This window comes from Aulonocara sp. 'chitande type north' Nkhata Bay, linkage group LG11 (genome assembly GCF_057382095.1).
Source record: "Aulonocara sp. 'chitande type north' Nkhata Bay isolate Kocher_YH1m ecotype deep benthic linkage group LG11, A_spYH_male_GT1.1, whole genome shotgun sequence".
Lineage (NCBI taxonomy): Eukaryota > Metazoa > Chordata > Actinopteri > Cichliformes > Cichlidae > Aulonocara > Aulonocara sp. 'chitande type north' Nkhata Bay.
In genome coordinates, this window is record NC_141354.1 from 3,280,808 (window position 1) to 3,299,751 (window position 18,944).

At 44.1% G+C, this 18,944-nt stretch overlaps 1 protein-coding gene across 2 annotated transcripts in view; it reads right to left on the reverse strand.

The window, feature by feature from the left end:
- Positions 1–3,138: 3,138 nt before the first annotated feature.
- taf2 (TAF2 RNA polymerase II, TATA box binding protein (TBP)-associated factor) overlaps positions 3,139–18,944 on the reverse strand; it is a 35,594-nt gene continuing 19,788 nt past the window's right edge. Inside the window, exons 19-27 of one of the 2 annotated variants that reach the window (XM_086310214.1) lie at positions 18,649–18,759; positions 18,073–18,266; positions 17,649–17,788; positions 17,040–17,109; positions 16,137–16,246; positions 9,419–9,648; positions 6,807–6,920; positions 6,177–6,279; positions 3,139–4,216 (exon numbers count right to left, since the gene is read on the reverse strand). In XM_086310214.1, coding sequence (XP_086166340.1) covers positions 3,918–4,216; positions 6,177–6,279; positions 6,807–6,920; positions 9,419–9,648; positions 16,137–16,246; positions 17,040–17,109; positions 17,649–17,788; positions 18,073–18,266; positions 18,649–18,759 — 1,371 coding nt within the window. In that variant the 3' untranslated portion in view covers positions 3,139–3,917. Of the gene's footprint in view, positions 4,217–6,176; positions 6,280–6,755; positions 6,921–9,418; positions 9,649–16,136; positions 16,247–17,039; positions 17,110–17,648; positions 17,789–18,072; positions 18,267–18,648; positions 18,760–18,944 lie in introns of both variants that reach the window. The other variant, XM_086310212.1, reaches the window with a different exon arrangement.

Consider the following 18,944-nt stretch of genomic DNA (forward strand, 5'->3'; position numbering starts at 1 on the left):
AGCTAATTTAATCTAAGTGCATGACCTCCCTCTAGGTCATCTGTTACCAGGCAAACTCCAGTGCAGCTGGCTGCTAAATGCACACAGGCAACATGTAGTAAATTATACTGTAAACATGTAGGCAACCTTTCAATAGCTGAACTTTGCTCCATTGATCGGCCAGACATCACGCTGCCCGTAGCTTCAAACCATTAATTAACTTAACCGGGCTTCAACCCTTTAATTATGCAATATGTGTGTAACATGATTACAGTTGCACCTGCAATGAAAGATTATGTGCTTATGCTAACACCTGAAATACAGACTTTAATATAACCTCACCAGTTTCAATAAATGTGTCAATGAAATGATAACAATGATAAATCATAAATGATGCAACAATAATAATAAGGATTATGAATAGTGACAGTAAAATAATATTTCATCTCGACAATGTCAACACTCGCTTCAAGGTGCTTTACATGGTGAGGTAGAGGGCTTACGTCCATCTTGCAAACCGCTTTTCAGAGATCTTTGCTCACTTCCAAAGAAATGAACAGTCTCTAAATTTTAAAGTAGTTTCCTTTAAATGGAGAGAGAATGTCAACCACAAATCCAGAAAAAGCGCATTATGTTAAAGTAATGATTTGCATGTTCATCCATCCATCCATCTTCATCCGCTTTATCCGAGGCCGGGTCGCGGGGGCAGCAGCCTAAGCAAAGAGGCCCAGACCTCCCTCTCCCCAGCCACCTCCTCCAGCTTATCCGGGGGAACACCAAGGCGTTCCCAGGCCAGCCGAGAGATATAATCTCTCCAGCGTGTCCTGGGTCTGCCCCGGGGCCTCCTCCCGGTGGGACATGCCTGGAACACCTCACCCAGGAGGCGCCCAGGGGGCATCCTTGTCAGATGCCCGAACCACCTCAGCTGGCTCCTTTCGATGTGGAGCAGCAGCTGCTCTACTCTGAGCCCCTCCCGGATGGCCGAACTTCTCACCCTATCTCTAAGGGAGAGGCCAGCCACCCTTCGGAGGAAGCTCATTTCTGCCGCTTGTATCCGCGATCTCGTTCTTTCAGTCACTACCCACAGCTCGTGGCCATAGGTGAGGGTAGGGACGTAGATCGACCGGTAAATTGAGAGCTTCGCTTTTACACTCAGCTCCCTCTTCACCACGACGGACCGGTGCAGCGTCCGCATTACTGCAGCTGCAGCACCAATCCGTCTGTCGATCTCCGGCTCCCTTCTCCCATCACTCGCGAACAAGACCCCGAGATACTCGAACTCCTCCACTTGGGGCAGGAACTCATGTTTGCATGTCATTGAGTGAAATAAGTATTTGGTCCTCCGGCAAAACAACACTAACAACACTAACAACTCTTATTGGCAAGCACAGGTTTGCACACATCTCAGGGGGGATTTTGTTCCACTCTACAGAAAATCTTAATCCTTTAGGTTTCTTGGCTGCTGCTTGGCAACTTCAATTCAGTTTTATTTATATAGCACCAAATCACAGCAACAGTTGCCTCAAGGTGCTTTATGTTGTAATGTAAAGACCCCACAGTGCTACAAAGAAAACCCCCAACAGACGAGCCCCTTCAAGCGAGCACATGACTTGAACTCAAAGCTTCCCTCTACAATTTTCTGCAGGACTGAGATCTGGAGAGTCTGGAGCCACTCCGTGACCTTAATGTGCTTCTTTGACCACTCGGAAATATTTTTATATCACTGCTAAGCTGGAAGAACCATTCAAGGCCCATCTTCAGTGTTCTGGCTAAGGGACCGTGGTTTTACGATACACAAGTCCCATCTCTTATCCCCTACAGGGCAACATGAAGTTGTCCTGTGTCCTTAACAGAGAAACAGTCTCAAAGCGTAATGTTTCCACCTCCATGCTTTACTGTGGAGGTGGTGTTTTTGGGATATACTCAGCATTTCTGTTCCTCCAAACACGATGATGCCAAAGAGGTCTGTTTGGTTTCATGTTCCCACAACACTTTCTCCTCTGAATCACATTGTCACGGTCCTGGGTCGTTTCACCCAGCGTTTTGTGTTTAGTATTATTCTTTTATGTTCTAGTTTATTCTGATGTTGGTATCCTGTGTCCTCCCCCGGTGCTCTGTTCGTGTCCCTGACTTTGTCCTGTTTTACTCTGAGGGTCTGTCTCTGTTGTGTCTAATCAGGTTCAGCTGTGTCCTCCTTCAGTGTGTCATTCCCCTCTCTCTCCCTGCATATTATGATTTCAGCTTTACTAGTTTTTTCCAGTTCAGGTTTATCTTAGTTCCTGTCCTCGCCACCTCCGTTGTATTATCTTTATCTGTATTATCGCCTCATGTAAATCAAAGCTCACCCCTCACGTCTATGTCAGTCCCTGCATTTCGGTCCTTTTTTTCACAACACCATACGACTGCTGCTGCAGCTGCGACACACGTTCACTGGTGAACGTAAGATGAGCCTGCACACCTGCCTCCTCAACAAGCTCCTCTGGTGCAGTTAGTCTGATTCACCACATTTCTCATGATCGTCCTCACACGAGGCAAGATCTTGTAGAAAGCCCCAGACCGAGGCTGATTGATGGTCACTTAACATTTCTTCCATTTCTGAATAACTGCTCCATTATTATGTCAGTCATCTCACCTGCTCATCGAGCTTTTTTGCTGATGGCATCATAGCTCATTTCAGCCTCCTGCAGGTCTACGATCTTATCCCGACCTCCAGCTCTTTGGTCCTACCGACGGTGGAGGAGAGGTTGGAATGGCAGAAACTGACTGGACTGGTGCCTTATACACATATCAAGCTGAGATCGGGAATAGCTCTAAGTGATTGCTTGTAATGTGTGTGCAACACAGGCGCACAGACCTGGGGAGGAACAAATCCTTATTTCACTCAGTGACATGCAAAACAGTTCAGAACAAAGTCTTTTTTCTTGATGCTTGGCTGATATTCTGGCTCCATTCAAATAAAACTACAATAAAAAATTACACTGATCTCTTACAAAAGTTCATCTTGTAGTTGGTACGCTCTACATTGTGCTGCAGCCCATTTGCATTTTACAGGTTTTGGACTCGTACAACTGTCATTAACTCAATGAAAACACTACAATCCCATCAAGGGAATTTCCAACCTCCTGACAGGCTGAGGAGGAGGCTTCCCACAAACATTCACATGTACACAATGAGGAAAGAACGGCAACATTTGAAGAGTGACACAATCTTTTTCTTTTATTGTTGGATTTCGGCATGGTGAGGTGAACCAGAAGATACAAAAACCGTTTTTGATGACAGAGGGCTCAGCTGTTTATCTAAATGCTGAATGACTTCTGTTCTTCTCATTGGTTAAAACCACCTAATCAAAGCTAAGACATGATGCCAGAGTAAACCCAGCCACGAACGCTGTTTAATGCAGTTACAACGTCTGTGGATACCAAAACATATGCAATTAGGAAGCAAAGTATAAAACACACGCGCGCGCGCACACTACTCGAGTTTCAGTGGTGCAGTGAAATCCATCAGTTTAATGTCTCTGCACGCCGTCCATGCAGAATCCACAACACGAGCCGTCACTTCTCCCCTCAGCAGACGCTGAATGCTGGGATTGAGCTGTGGGGTGAGGCTGTTTGTGGAGAGAGGTGTGTGTGGTTGCACGCCCCACACAGCCTGGAAGTGGTGTACGTGTGTGTGGTGTAAGGACACAGGGAGGTCTCGGGAGGGTTTACCTGGATGACATCACAGCCTCAGTGGAAGTTTCCCCGGTGTCTGTGCCGAGGACTTCGGTTCTGAGGCTTACACTGCAACAGCAGAGTTCCTGTTCATAATACTACTGAGGAATCAATGTTGAGTCCAGACATGGAAGCAACGGAGGCAAGTGTGCTGTTGCATGCCACATGCAAGCCGTTAACCCAGCCGGCGCCAACAGCAGCTGGAGAGCGCCAGCCTCTGGACGCTCAGTCGGACAGAGAGGGCGAGCGCAGCGACCTGCCGCTGGCCGGGCTGTTGCTGTAGGTGTGCGAGTTGTCCCGGTCTCGGTCCTTCTCCTTGTCCTTGCTCTCATGTTTGTGCTTGTGCTTGTGCTTGTGCTTATGCTTCTTCTTCTTCTTCTTATGCTCATGGTGATGGTGGTGGTGATGGTGGCCGTGGTCGCCTCCATGCTTAGAGGATGAGGAGGTGGTCTCTTTGGGGAAAGATGGCACGGGTGTGGCAGGCATGGACAGCAGAGCCTGTTCAACAGATGATGGCTCTTTACCTGAGATGAGAAAGACAAGTGTCAGATTTAAAGCTGGGGTGTGTCAAAGGCCTGTTCGTTGCCACGCTCTGATAGCTGGCTACCTTTCTTTGGTCAGGTAGAGCCACTCGTGCATCACTAGCAATACAGCGAAAAGCAGGTTTCTTTTAAAAACAGTGCAGTCAGGCAAACGTGATAACCACTACACGACAGAAACTGCTGTCGGTCTTACGTGCTGCACAATAATATTTAGTGTTTACTGTTATATTCACATAGATCATCGCGATGATGTTGTTTATTATGTTGCTCTTTTTTTGCTCGTTTTCTCTTTTTTCTTTCAGCTGATCCAGGTGATCGATATTTGTGTTTTTTTGTCAGTTTGTTTTGTTGGTTTTTGTTTTTTGCCCTTTATCACCGTCCCTCTTCCCCGCTCTTTTTCTTTCCCTCTTTCTTTCTCCCAGTCATGTCTGTCCCGTGTGGAGCAAGTGAAAATAAGATAAACAATAAAAGGTGAATCAAACAGACCAATATAGCGAGGCTGGGATGGTCCATTTGGTAAAGTAAATCCGGCATCTTTCTTCGCCTTTAGACAATAATTCTGATGACAAAAGAGCCAAACGGGACAGACGGGAAAAAAGAAGAAGAAGAAAAACGTGCAGTCAGTGCTGTGTGCATAGCCCCAAATACACAACAGTGCTTTGACAGTTTTCCTACTGCCGCCATCTTTGGTAACTCGAGGCTGCTGTGGCTGCTTCAAAATCTGAGTTGAGTTACCAGTTTAAAATTCTGACTGGGAACCTGCAAATATTGACCTCATTTGTTACTCACTCCAAGTTTATTTGCAGAGCAAGTTTACTTTCTACAGAAACCCAAAAAGGTCAGGTTTCTGCAGGTTTCTATTCCCTGGCTGGACTCAACCCAAACCAGTGGCCCGAGCTCCCCTTTAGGTTCAGATTAAGGCTCTTCAGCCATCAGTGGATGTGTTTAATAATGCCCCAGATGTCCTGTCGAGGTGGCTCTTCTATGTTCTGCCATGTGTTTATGGAGCGGCTGTTTGGTTCCTCCAGTGTAGAGGGATGAACAGTGAAGGCTTCTACTGCTTGGGTTTGGATTTTGACCCAGGTATCATCCATGTAGCTGTACCAGTGGTTAGGCTCTGTCCCTTTGAAGAGCCCAGAGCTTCACTTTCCACTTCCTCCTTGTGAAGCTTGGCTACAATGGGTGATACTGGAGATCCTGTGGCACAGGCATGTTTTTATCTGGATTCAGCATAACGTTGCAGACCTTGTTGGAGAAGTTAGTGGAGTGTTTGATGTGATGGGGTGTGTTGCCCACAAGTGAAGCTAGGCTGGTGTTTGCAGAAAGTTGTAGGTGGCTGAGTTTATATTGCTAACGATGGCTCTGAGTGGAACTCCACAAGGGTTGAAATACCTGGTACTCTTCACCGTGTTAGAAATAACGAAGCCTCGTGGATGCGAGGGGAAACGTCTTCAAGACATTTAAGGAAGTCCAGTCACTCTTTCCAAGCGCCTTAGCCTCCTATTCACTTTGTGTTTATACACCACTGCATTTATAATCATTAGTTATTATTAATCGCCCTCACCCCCGACCAGCTGAGGTACTGGTGCGCCTCACTGAGCCTGGTTTTGCTGGTTTCTTCTTGTTGTCAAGTGCTTGCTTGTAGGATGTGACGTGAATGTAATGTCCTCTACAGTGGTGTGTGTGTGTGTTCCTGTCTAGCTATCTTTGTGAGGACCAAAATCTGCATTCTGCTATACTTGTGAGAACCAACAGTCACTTGTGAGGACACACAACCCGGGCCGCACAAGTTTGAAGCCTTTTTGAGGCTCAAAATGTGGTTTTAGTGTCAGCGTTACAATTAGGTTATGTTTAGGTTTAGGGTTAGGCAGTGTGTGTGTGTGTGTGTGTGTGTGTGTGTGTGTGTGTGTGTGTGTGTGTGTGTGTGTGTGTGTGTGTGTACCAGGTGTAGAAGGTCTCTCCAGCAGATTTAGGTGATGGTGAATGAAGGCCTGACTGTCATGAACAGTTTCCATGTCAATGTCTTCATCTTCCATAGTGTTGAACTACAACAGAGCAGAACTTATTTAGAGATAGTGAATCGTTCAGTTTCAATGAAAGCAGTTTTTATGGATCATAATGCTTTTGTGAGCCACTATAAAGAGGAGACGTTTCTTAACGTGTTATTCCAGATTTCAGTGGAACAGCCCATCGAGTATAAACTGCACAACAGTTTTGTTTAACAGACTTGACATGTTGGAAAGTTTTACTGTGAACAGAGACATTGTTAAGCAGTTTTGTTTTTCAGATTTGGTGGACAGCTTAACAGAGGTATAAAGCATCAGCAGTTGTCCAGCTGATCTGAAGTTACTACGGCTACAGTAGTGATGGCTTCTTGTTTAAATGTCCTGCATCACCACTATCACCTGCCGTCACCATCAAGAGACGTTGGTGTTTGGTGCAGATTATATTGTTCTTTTCTGTTTAGTGTTTTAAAAATATGGGTGATGAATTTTCCTTTAGTGTGTCATTAGCGTCTTACTCTGATCTTGTAGCGTGCTCCCCTTCCATCATCATCCTGCTGCTGCAGTACCTGTCCTGGCTCTGGAGGAGATCCCAGTGGGGTGTCAGCCTTCCTCTTCAGGCCCTGAGGGGGCTGGCCTACGCCACACACACCCAGTGAGACAGGATCTGGCTCGTCGTCCACCTGACAGACACAAAGAAAGAAATCAGAATGAGCAGCAGCTCCAGCTCTGACAGCAGGACAGGGCAGTAAAGTAGCTACAGCAATAGAATACACACTTTATTAGAGAACTGTTATAATTGCTATTAACATTTAAGCTAAATCAGCTCACCAAGTATCACAAATAGCAAATCCAGCTACACAAGGACTTGAAACTTGGTTGAAAATGAGCAGTTATGATTAGATTGAAGCATCTATGGGCCTCTGCCTGTGCATACATACCTAGCTCACATTACTGTTAGAGTCCACGTGTTTTTCAACACTGCCACTGTCCATCCAACAGTACGTGACTACAACAAGTACAGCTGAGTGGGAGCTAAGCAGTCCTACAATGCTACCACGTCAGGGCTTTAGTGCTAACTGCTTTGGCTGATGCTAGCTTGCACACAGAGGTTGAGCATTTGAAATGTGTCTCCAGTTCACTTTAGCCCTGCAGAGGCGATTTTGGAGTGTGAGGCTTTTATTTAAAAAGATTAACACCGTCTTAAAATGTAACATGTGCACGTTTCGCCATACTCGCTTTTCCAACGGTCATTTTAAGGTGTGGGGCCAACGTGTTGGTAGAAAAACTGGGGTTAAGGGCAGTGAAGAGGACCGAGTCCTAAAATTCTGGGCACTTCATGTTAAACAGAGTCATGACACACTTTACATGGTTTCAATCATATCTTTGAGAACCTGCAGACTTCTGAGTGTGCGCTGCAGTTAGCGTGTGTAATGGAGTGGTTCAATCAACCGCCGCAGAGATTTTGATCATGAACAAACAAGCAGAAGGCTGTTCTGTTTGGTGATTCTGGCTGACGCAGTGACGATGGGGTACAGCCAAATACTGCTGGCAGCATTATGCTGTAGTAGCCATAATTACACAGGGTCCAACCAAAAATAATACCGCTTTTATGAGGCAGCTTCTACGTGTGCGCCGTGTGAACGTTTCAGTGTGGCACACGTAAATCAAAAACGACTGAAGGAAAAGAAACGACCGCCGAGCAGTTAGTTGCTGACATCACCGCTGGAGTTAAAAACGAGTGAAACCCGACACGATAACTCATCACACCGTCGTAAGGCTGCTGGAGACACTTAAACCGCCAACATTTACTCCGCTCCAAGTTCAACTTAAGTTCTCAGGTTGGTCTTTGGACGCCTCGTCGTCTGTTTGGGAGCCATGCTTCAGAATATTCACTCACTCTCATCCTTAAGACACCAGTGTGCAGTGACCCGAGGTTTGTCACGCTGTGTGTTATCCTGCTGGAAACAGCTGTCAGAACATGGTACATAAAGACAGTGTGGGCATAAAGGATTTGGACATGGTCAGCAACAATACTCGAGTACGCTTGGGTGTTGAAACGATGCTCAGCTGGTACTACGGGAGAAGAAAGTGCCTGTACCGTGGTTATAAAGCAGGATGGATCCATGTTTTCTGATCCTACTATCTAACTGTCAAAGCAGAAACTCAAACCAAGCAACATTCCTCCAGTTCATCGGGGATCTGCTGTAGAGGATTACAGTCAGTGATCAAACGGTATGAGCGCTGAGCAACAGCTGCTTGGTTTAGGGGTCTGACAGAAAACTGTCCAGTCAGACACGTGGAAGTGGGAAGTTATTTATCGCCGTCTTTTATCAACCAGACCAAAAGTGATCGGTTTCATGTCGTTGTGGTGATGAGAGGATTATAAACTGCAGTTATTATGCTTGATAGAAATAGGTCTTCACAGCCTCCTGCCAACATGGAATAATAAACAAACTCTGAATAAGCAGCAACGAAGTCTTTAAATATGATCTGGAAAACACCGTATATGGACCAGTAAACTACTTTTCCTGAGATCCCTGAAAGTACAAGAACCCACAGTCCTCCTGCATGCTCACTGAGTGGGGGTAAAGGCAGCTTGTGGAGACGCCCTGGTGGCTCCAGCCTTCATGTCATACTGAGGATTTCGGCTAAAAACACAATCCAGTCTCAGTTTGCTGTTCTTAGCAGCCAGTGTGTCCTTTGCTGCTATCGCCCATCTGCTTCAAGCTGTGACGTGTTCTGTGTTCACAGACGACCAGGTTGGATATCTGCATTAACAAGCAGTTGAACCGATGTACATAATAAAGTGGGGAGTGAGGATCCAGCTTTCGAGGTGAAATACTTGATGGTTTTTACTTCCTGTTAGCTTCTTGGTAGCTGTGTAGCAGCTAGAATCCTGGGTTTGACTCCACTGGCCAGCCGAGGCCTTCCTGTGTGGAGTTTGCATGTTCTCTGGTTCCTGTGTGGGTTCTCACCAGACACTCCAGCTTCCACCCACAGTCCAAAGACATGGATGCTAGGCTAACTGGTGACTTGACTGTGGTTGTCTGTCAGCCCTATGATAGGCTACAACCTGTCCAGAGTCTGCATCGCCTTTCGCACCATGACGGCGTGGACGGGTGGAGTTTTGCTTTTAAAAACAACAACATTGGCAATGAAGTGACTGCCCAACACTTACTGTTGCATAGCTCATGCCCACACCGTGGATGCCTATGCTGGCAGGCGTGTCCATAACAGCACCGACTCCCAGCTCAGGCTTGATGGTGGGATTAAGTACTGCTTTCTTCTCCTTCAGGTTGAGTACCAGGCCCAGTTCTGGCAGCGGAAGGCACGAGGGCCGAGTCAGACCAAACAACATGTAGTAGAGATTGACAGCATCGCAGCGCAGCCGCCAGTCATGGGACGTACCTGAGAAAGAAGAGGATATATTACATCTCCTGAGCCTGCTGTCGTACTCTCTAAGACGGCAGCTTTGAGTGCAGTCGTTTGGAAATCTACAAGCATGTTACGTTTTTTTCAACGAGTACATGCCCGCATTTAATCCTGCATACTGCTCGACCACACGCTTTATTTGACATCCCCGGAGAGACAATCCCAACACTACTAAATACAGATAATAGGCTCTCAGTGACAGCAAGCCTGAATGTCTCATTATGTGAGTCATTTCAGTAGTTTGGATTTGGCATGAAGTAAACTCCAAATCTTGCTGAAGCCAGCAAACCAAAGGCCAGAGGCTGGCCTGTGGTTTTAGAAGATGATTGAAAAAACGACTAACAGCAGCAGAACGTCCTCTTAGTTTGTGTTCCCTGACCTTCAGTCAGTGAAACACCATCCTGTGTGAGTGTGCTGGTTTAACACACGGGGGGCTATGGAGAAAAAGGATTATAAAATGACCAACACGCTATCAGAACATGGTATTTAAGGTTACCACACGCCGGGCAGCTCGGGTTTCAACTGGCAGCCGCTCACACTAACCAGAACGGCAAACAGACATCGTCAGGAAACAATGATCATTAATATTTATGTCCATGCCTCAAACTTGTAAATCTATAAATTTAATAACATGTTGGAATAAAAGCCCAGAAGAACATGAAACTGTGAACATATACTTGTAATTGGCTTCTGACATGGAGTGTATTTTGTTTGGCAGACTAAACCTTTGGCTGAAAGACAGGACCCCCTGGAAGAGAAAGAAATAATGAAAACTGAGGACACAATAGAAAGCAGAGCTTTGGGTTTGTATATAAGCGCTGCACCAAGATGTAGACCATAACTAGTCAAAGGACCTACAGAAATCACATCCATGAAGACCTTTTAACTCTCACAGATGCCAATATTGTTTGGTTTAAATTTGTACAGTTAGCTTCTTCTGAAGACATCAAAAGATGGCAGCTAGCACTAAAACACAGAAAAACAATGTTATTCATACAGCGCCCAATCACAGTCACCTCATGGTGTTCTATACTGTAAGGTCGACCCTACAATAATACATACAGAGAAAAACCCAACAATCATATGACCTCCTATGAGCAGCACTTTGGTGACAGTGGGAAGGAAAAACTCCCTTTTAACAGGAAGAAACCTCCGACCAGGCTCAGGGAGGGGTGGGGCCATCTGCTGCGACTGGCAGCTAACAACAACTACACAGCAAAGTCAGAAGGACAGCTAACTACACAAAGTCTAATGCAATCCAATGGAAGCAGGAAGCAGGATGGTAATGAGCGGCCACATGCTAATATGTTTGGAAGGGTTGCCAGGAGAAAACCTCTTGTCTCTAAAGACAACGTGGTGGCACAGAGCAAGTTTGCAAAGATAATTCTGGACAAACCTCTGATCATCATGCACAGCAGCATGTTTGGAGACCCTGAAGCTGATGATTTGCATCATCTTCAGCTTCCTCTCTGTATGACATTTGTGTCATCCCACTGGAAAATCCTATATTTTCTTTACTTAACTTCCTCTCACACTGAATACACTGAATATTTGTTTTAAATAAATCATTCATAATAAACAGAAAGATTTATCCATACTGAAACTGATGGTTTACTACAGCCACACTGAGTTGAAGAGCCACACCGCTCTCGAGAGAACCTCATGAAACTCCGCCTATTCACTTATTCTCTCTGTAGTGGACACACAAATCACAAAAAAAGGTTGAACTGAAGGATTATTTTTCCCCCTCGGTTCTCAACAGGATGTCCGTGTGGCTGTATCATTCAGGGTGTCAGATCTGCAGACACCTGTGTGGAGCTAAAGGTGTGTAGAAGGAATTAAACCAAGGCTCAAGGTCATTCTGGAGCAGAGAATATGCATCTGCAGTTTAATGCCACTTTACTTTAGTGCTGATTCATGCAAACTGGCAAAAGCTGAAGGTTTTCTCATTTTCTGGAAACCAGCTGACTGAGAGACTCAAGTGTTGCATTACCAGTTTGAAAGCACAAAGACAGAACCAAGTCTTTTGCTGTGATCTGCTGTAGAGGATTACAGTCAGTATCCTGTATGAGAGCTGAGCAACAGCTGCTTGGTTTAGGAGTCTGACAGAAGTCTGTCCAGTCAGACACGTGGAAGTTATTTATCGCAGCTTCATGTTGTTGTGGTGATGAGATGATTATAAGCTGCAGTTATTATGCTTGATAGAAATAAGTCAGTTGATGGTTGCACTTCACAGCCTCCTGCCAACAATAATAAACAAACTCAATGAGAAGGCCTTCAAACATTTGGAAAACACTGTAAATGGACCAGTAAACGACTTTTCTGAAAGAACCCCGCGTCCTCCTGCATGCTCACTGAGGGGGTTAAAGGCAGCATGTGAAGGGGCCTTGGTGGGGCATGCTGAGAACAACACAATACAGAGAGTCTGGGTTTTGAAACCATTCAGAGAGCAGGTCTCCTCAGTGCAGATGTAACGACCAGAAGAGAAGTGGTAAAAGTCTGGTGCTTTTTAAGTTCTTCAGTCCAAATACAATAATTTCTTTCAACTTAAACTTCCAAGCCTCTGCTGGCCGTGGCTCCGTGTACAGAGAGGAAACTTTTTAGCTCAAGTGACTTTCCTGGAATTGTGTCCCAGAGAAATTAAAGACAGCATGCTGTGAAGAAAACATGTTCTTGGTTCTGGTACATACAGTGTATATTAGCTGTGGGCGCAGTTCTTGCAAGAACAACTGAGTGAGCATTAGCTGACCTCGCCATCAGTGTAATTTGCCCTGCCTGTGGTTCATGGGTAGAGCCCACATCGTGAGAGGAGAAGGAAAAGCTACGTTGTAATTTGTTCCCGAGGAACAAAAGCCGTACGGCAGCAGACCAAAACTTAAAGCTCATTAATCAGACACACTGCTGTGAACCTGAGGAGACAGCTGTGCAGCCACAGAGCGAGACTGACGGCAGTGTGAGGCTGTCACGAGACAGGATCGGGTCCTGTGTTCAGTCTGGAAGCTGTGTGCCTACTCCAGCAGCTATTGTGCTTTCTTTCTGTCACACGTATACCGTTCCAGTAAAACAGGTTCACATTAAACATGTGTTCAAATAAGAGTTGTGCTTATGTGCAAGTGCTCCTTGTTAGTCTGCTCTAAAGTTTCATGCCATTTTTTCTGTGTGATGTCACAGAGTAGCTATTTATTTCTCCGTCATGGTGAGAATCAGGTTACGGACTTAAGGTTCTTCTCTGGTTCTCTCCGGTTAGACTAAATGAAACTCTCATCATGCTTGTCAGAGACCTGACTGCTGTTTCAAAGCTCTACAATGATTTTTAATGGCATCTGTTGCAGGTAATTGGTTTGTACCCATTGTTGGTATCTCTGACTCGGCACTTCACTGGTTTTCCTCCTGTTTATCTGAAGGACGTCCTCTGTTGGAGGAAGCGATTTCTCCTTTTACACATGGAGTTCCACAAGGCGTAATCCTGGTTGTTATTTTCTGTTTACATGCTTCCTTTAGCTGGTATCATTCTTTTTTTTGGCATTTCTTATTATTTCTATGCTGATGACATTCAGGTTTATGTGGCGTTTGAGTCACATGATGAGCTGGATAGGCTCTGAACTTTGACTCATATATAAAACTATACCAAGTTCCCATTTCTTTAATTTGAGGAATATTTCTAAATCGTGAGCTATATTCTCGTCCTCTGAGCTAGACAAAATTGTTCATCCATTTGTGTCATCGCACCTAGAGTGTATCAACGTGCAGATTTTACTTCTGATGCTTTACACTGGGGCTGGGTTTTGATGATCGATTCATCGATTAAAATCGATTCTCGCTTGGATAACGTGATATCGATTCATTAAAATCCTGATTTTTTTAATATGAATTTATTTTTCCTGAAACACCAGAATCTCAGGTGAAACCTCACAAAATATCAACAACCACCAAACATTTAAGACAGTAAATGAGAGCAGGAGCACGGACTCTGCACAGAGACGTGAACACAAAGCTCGACCCGCCGACGGATCAGAATCAGTGAGCTGTGACTTTCTCACCGACGCCACGGACACGGTCGGGGCTGAAAGCTCGCTGACTCTGATGTGTCGGCGGGTCGAGCTTTATGTTCACGCCCTTTTTGCGCTGATTCAGAAGCTGTTAGTTTATCTCTCTCCAAACAACATTGATCCAAACTAAGCTTCACATAAACATCGTCATGGACTCACTCTGACTTTTGCTGTTTTGCTTCCACCAGGATAAAATTCGCTTGCTTGTTACGCACAAGTCTACGTTGTTTACAGGCTGTCGGCCGCTGTTTTTCCCTTTTACTTACTTCAGAAAAGAAAACCTAATTTCTGCCGTTCAATACTGAACAAATTTAAACTTTTTAAAATTATACAAAATGCAAAACGCCGTGTCTCTAATCAAACCGCTGTAACGTCAGAGGTGATGTTCATTGTTGATTAATGGTTTTCTTTCGTTTTTGATCGACTGCAGAATACTTTTATAAAATCCCAGAACAGGAAAATCTCCTTCATGTGTTTCTGTTTTATCTTCAGCTGCTTTGACACAAAGGCATCTGCTGTGACGCTCACACCTTTGATAAAGTCTGGAAAGTGTCAGCTTCCTTTTTATAGATACAAAAAGATGTAAATGTACTGATCTGAGTTATAATATTTCTGACTGTCTGAGGCAAAATTTCCCAGATTCAAATCGAATTGATTCTAGAAATCAGGGACGATACCCAGCCCTACTTTACACGTCTTCATCCAGGCAGCAGAGAAAAGAGGAGTCTGTACAATCACAGTTTCAAGATGACCACTGTAGAGTGTTACAATTCAGTGTATGAAAAAGTGTGTAGTATTGTACTATTGTTCTACTGAGGAACCGTGTCGGACAATGATGGACAGAGAAGTGTTTTAGCTGAGCTTCTTCTTGTCAGAGCAAAGAGAGACACTATAATGTCATCACTTTACATTTGATTACGGGTGGGCAATAGAAACGATATAAATTTGGCCAACGATAGAGATTTTGACTATATCGCTCTATCGCTGTGTTGGTGTTGGCCAGAGGGGCCGATGGCGCGAAATGGCAGCCTGGCTTCTGTCAGTCTGCCCCAGGGCAGCTGTGGCTACAACTGTAGCTGCCTCCACCAGTGTGTGAATGTGAGAGTGAATGAATAGTGGAATTGTAAAGCGCTTTGGGTGCCTTGAAAAGCGCTATATAAATCCAATCCATTATTATTATTATTATTATTATCGCGTATGTTGATGATGTCATCAAGCTGCGCCTGTTTTGGTCGAAAGCATCGCAGCGGCTACAACCATTATCATCTGCAAATTATGGCGGGCATGTTGTTGCAGTATATTAATAACTAACCTCGTATTGTGGATGAATAATCTCAGTTGTTCTCCTGACTGAAGTTTGGCCCGTGTACAGCATCCTGCTATGCGATTGCATTTGTCCCTGACCACCAGAATCCCTCACGTTAACTTTTATTGAGTGGAAGAAAAGTTGTCGTTCATCCTCCAGCTAATGTTATGCTAACATAGCTGTTAGCTAGCAATCACGTAGCACAACATTATAAACCAGGTAGTCCAACTTCAGTAACCTGCAAACGCCACTGCTGTTTAGTTTTCTGTCTTCATTTATGTTGGAAGTGATAGCAGAGCTGTACGTTTGAATTAGTTTCAGAAATCTCTCAGAACATGGTATGTCATGTTTAGGTGGAAACTAGCGAGCTAACTTCCTGTTAACTTCTAACTCCGTTAAATTTAATAAATTCTGTTTTCATGGATGTAAAACTTAATTGTTACACCTGGTAAAGCAGCAACGCTGATGATTTTATTAAAGATGAAAGAATTTAGACCGTTTTTAACTCTCAATGTTCCTTTGACTTTGGGACCTGAAGCTGACGGAGTTTTGGACCCAGATTACTCCGTGAAGCTCCTCACTACGGCAGCGTAATGCTCTGACGAGCCATCAAGCAGTGCGGCTTACCAAAGTTGTACTAAAACATTTTTTAACAGATTTCTGCCCAAATCGGTTCGAGGTCAGTAAGCACAACCAGAATTCATACATAAGGCACACTCTCAATTTTTGAGAAAATTAAAGGATTTTAAGTCTTTATAGTGTGGAAAATATGTTATACAGAAGAAAAGAATATATCGTGATATATATCGTTACAGCACATGCTTCAAATTATACCGCGATGTGGATTTTAGGCCATATCGCCCAGCCCTACATTTTATCACTTCATCATATTAGATACTTGTATCATTAAACTCTAATCGGTTCATTCAGGAGTTGAAATTTGCCCTGAAACACTGCACCCAAGAACAAACAGCTAAAATTTAAACTTACAACAAGAGACTGCATTTGGATTCAATAAAGAGCCATGAACTAAAACCCTGAAGTTTGGGCACAGCAGAGGCCTGCACAGCAGGGGGCCACTAGCAATGTTTGTCTCCTGTGTTTCTTACCAGAGTTCATGAACTTCCACAGCTGGTCGACCAGCGCTTCGTTACACAGAGCCGAGTCTGTTGTCTTGGTGAATGGTGGATTCTTACAGAGCATACCCAGGATCTTATGTCTGTAGGTCAAGAACAGAAACAGATTTAATAATTCTACATATCAGGTACTCGTGCTCATTCCCAAAATTCCTGAAACGTGCCTGCTGTAAGTTACGTTTAGGAGTACACTACGCTGAATGGGACACATAAAACAAATGTAGAGGAAGAACTTAAGATTGTATTCACAGAGGGATGATGATCGTGAAATCAACAGAATTTAGGGATATATTAAGTCTGTATTAAAAGCATCATTATTAATGGCAAAGTTTCAGCCTTAACCCACTAGTTATGGAAGAGACATGATACACACAGACATATATGCATACATATGCTGCACTCATAGTAACACATAATGATAACAACGTATAGCTCTAAACAAAATGAGCAAAAAGTGTCTTCCTCACTTGTGATGTGTGAATTCACAGTTTTGCTCTAAACAAAAACTTTACAGTCACTCTGTTCCCACAAGAAGCAGAGAAAATTCTGACTGGCTTTGTTGTTGTTGTTGTTGTTGTTGTTGTCCAGGGGCTAAAGGAACTACAACCTCAGATTTTTATTTATAGCACAAAGTTGATAAAAATCTCAAAATCCAGAAAAGGCATTTTTATGATATGAGACCTTTAAGTAGAAGGAATTTTAAAGGCTTTTTTCACAGCCACAGATACCCTGACTTTATTATCACGTCAGGCGCAGCAGCTGCTTCACTATCAACACTGACTCAATCTCTCATCATATAAAGAAACGCAACAACAAACACTCAAAGAGTGTGAATTTGTTTCAAACATTTTAAGGTGAGGGTGAGTGATGTCTGACCTGACATAGTGAACTGGGTCATTCTGAGCCATGCTGAGCAGCCACTGCAGCTCCGCTGAACTCCGCTCCACTGCAGCACAAACACTCAAAATCACACAGGAATCATATCTGTGCTCAGGCTGTGTCAACAACAACATTCAAATTTGCATTACTTAATAGTGTGTCCTTTACCATGCCTCTACATTACGTTCTTGTCCTTTGGTGCAATAAACATAAAGGTAACGTCCATATTTGCACTCCTCAAAGGTTATGGATCACTAACATTTTCCAAACATGTCTTAAATGAACACTGAAGTCATTTTGTGTTTCACTGTGAACAATGGTGTTATAGAGGAACAGTTTATTCATATAGCACCAATTCACAAAAACAGTCCTGCAATATTAGAGAGAAAACCTTAAACTAGCAGACGATCCACCAACAAATACGTCAGAGAGAAGCAGGCTGATCTGCACCAATCAGCCGTGTTATTGCTCTGTTTGATTAAGATGTGAAGAAACCCCGGTCATTCTTACAGCCTCAGTAGAAATGCTGACAGGGGACCACAGGTATCATACTGATGCTGCCAAATGATGGGTTGCCCCCCAGCAAACGTGTATTATTCCTCCTACCTCTAGTGTAGTCCACCAGAGCTTCCAGTGCAGCGATGCGAAGGTCGACAAAGTGTCCGTACTGAGCGTAGGACTTAAAGAGCGACGGGTCACTTGGTATGTGGCCGTTCTTCTGAAGCTGACGGATCGCTCTCAGACAGCTAGAGACGACAGAGAGAAGGAGTGTGACAAGTTAACAGAGAGGATGCAAGCTTCTCTGTATCTAAGTAACACAAAACGCTCTTTTCTTTTGTTACACTGACGTTGGACTGCTTTGTGTCAGACACATGAGAACTATTCAGGCATGTAAAGATGAATATGGACTTTCTGACATCCCCACACGATCTTGTTCTTTTTGCAGAGGGCTAAAAAGCTGCGTTTTGTATATTTCACTAACAACTTTCTGTTGTAGCGCTGAAACACAAGGACACACTCGGCGTGGTACCTGATAGTGATGGTGTTTCGGAAGCTTGGCAGCAACTTCTCCATATTTAGGAATCGTGTGATCTCCTCCAAGATGAGACGGACATCAGCATTTAAATTGTCCACCGTGCGCACTTCATTGTTGATGCTCATGGCGGGAGTCAGGGAGTTGGTAAGGGCCTCGATCAGATCTGCTCGGTAGTAGTTATCGGAAAACTGGAGAGGAGTGAAAGGATGGGAAAAAGGAGAATGATGAAGAATGTTTATGGATACATGGTTTGGAGGGGTTTGTGAGAGTCGCGTGTGATTAAATCACATTCAAACGTAGCTGCTAATCATCTGTCTACAGTTTTGTTCCTTATCTTTTTTTTCTAGATGAATCTTTGACAAAAACACCGACCTCTTTATCTGTTCATATGTCGATATCAGTCAGCAGTTAGTTATTACATTTGGCTCGTCATGAAAATCCCAAAATGGTCATCTCACAGCAGACACAACAGATGTACCAGACTCAGCTCCTCTTTATGCCCACTCACTCGACCAGTCAGCAGCTGACAATGCAAACAAAGAGTAAACACATCACTATGACTGGATTTACCTTGTTTTTCCTGTTGTCGTTATACTTGATCAGATCGAGTATAAAGTTGAGGACGTCTTTGGGACAGATGTTCTGCCCATCTCGGAGTAACGCCATGGCAACCGGCATCGTCTGGCATGAGAAACACAAAACAGGCGTCATGATAGCTTTATACTCGATGGGCTGTTCTACTGAAATCTGGAGTTAGATGTTAAGAAACGGCTCCTCTTTATAGCGGCTCACAAAATATATGATATTTCTAATTAAGTTCTGCTGTGTTGTAGTTCAACACTATGGATGATGAAGGTATTGATATG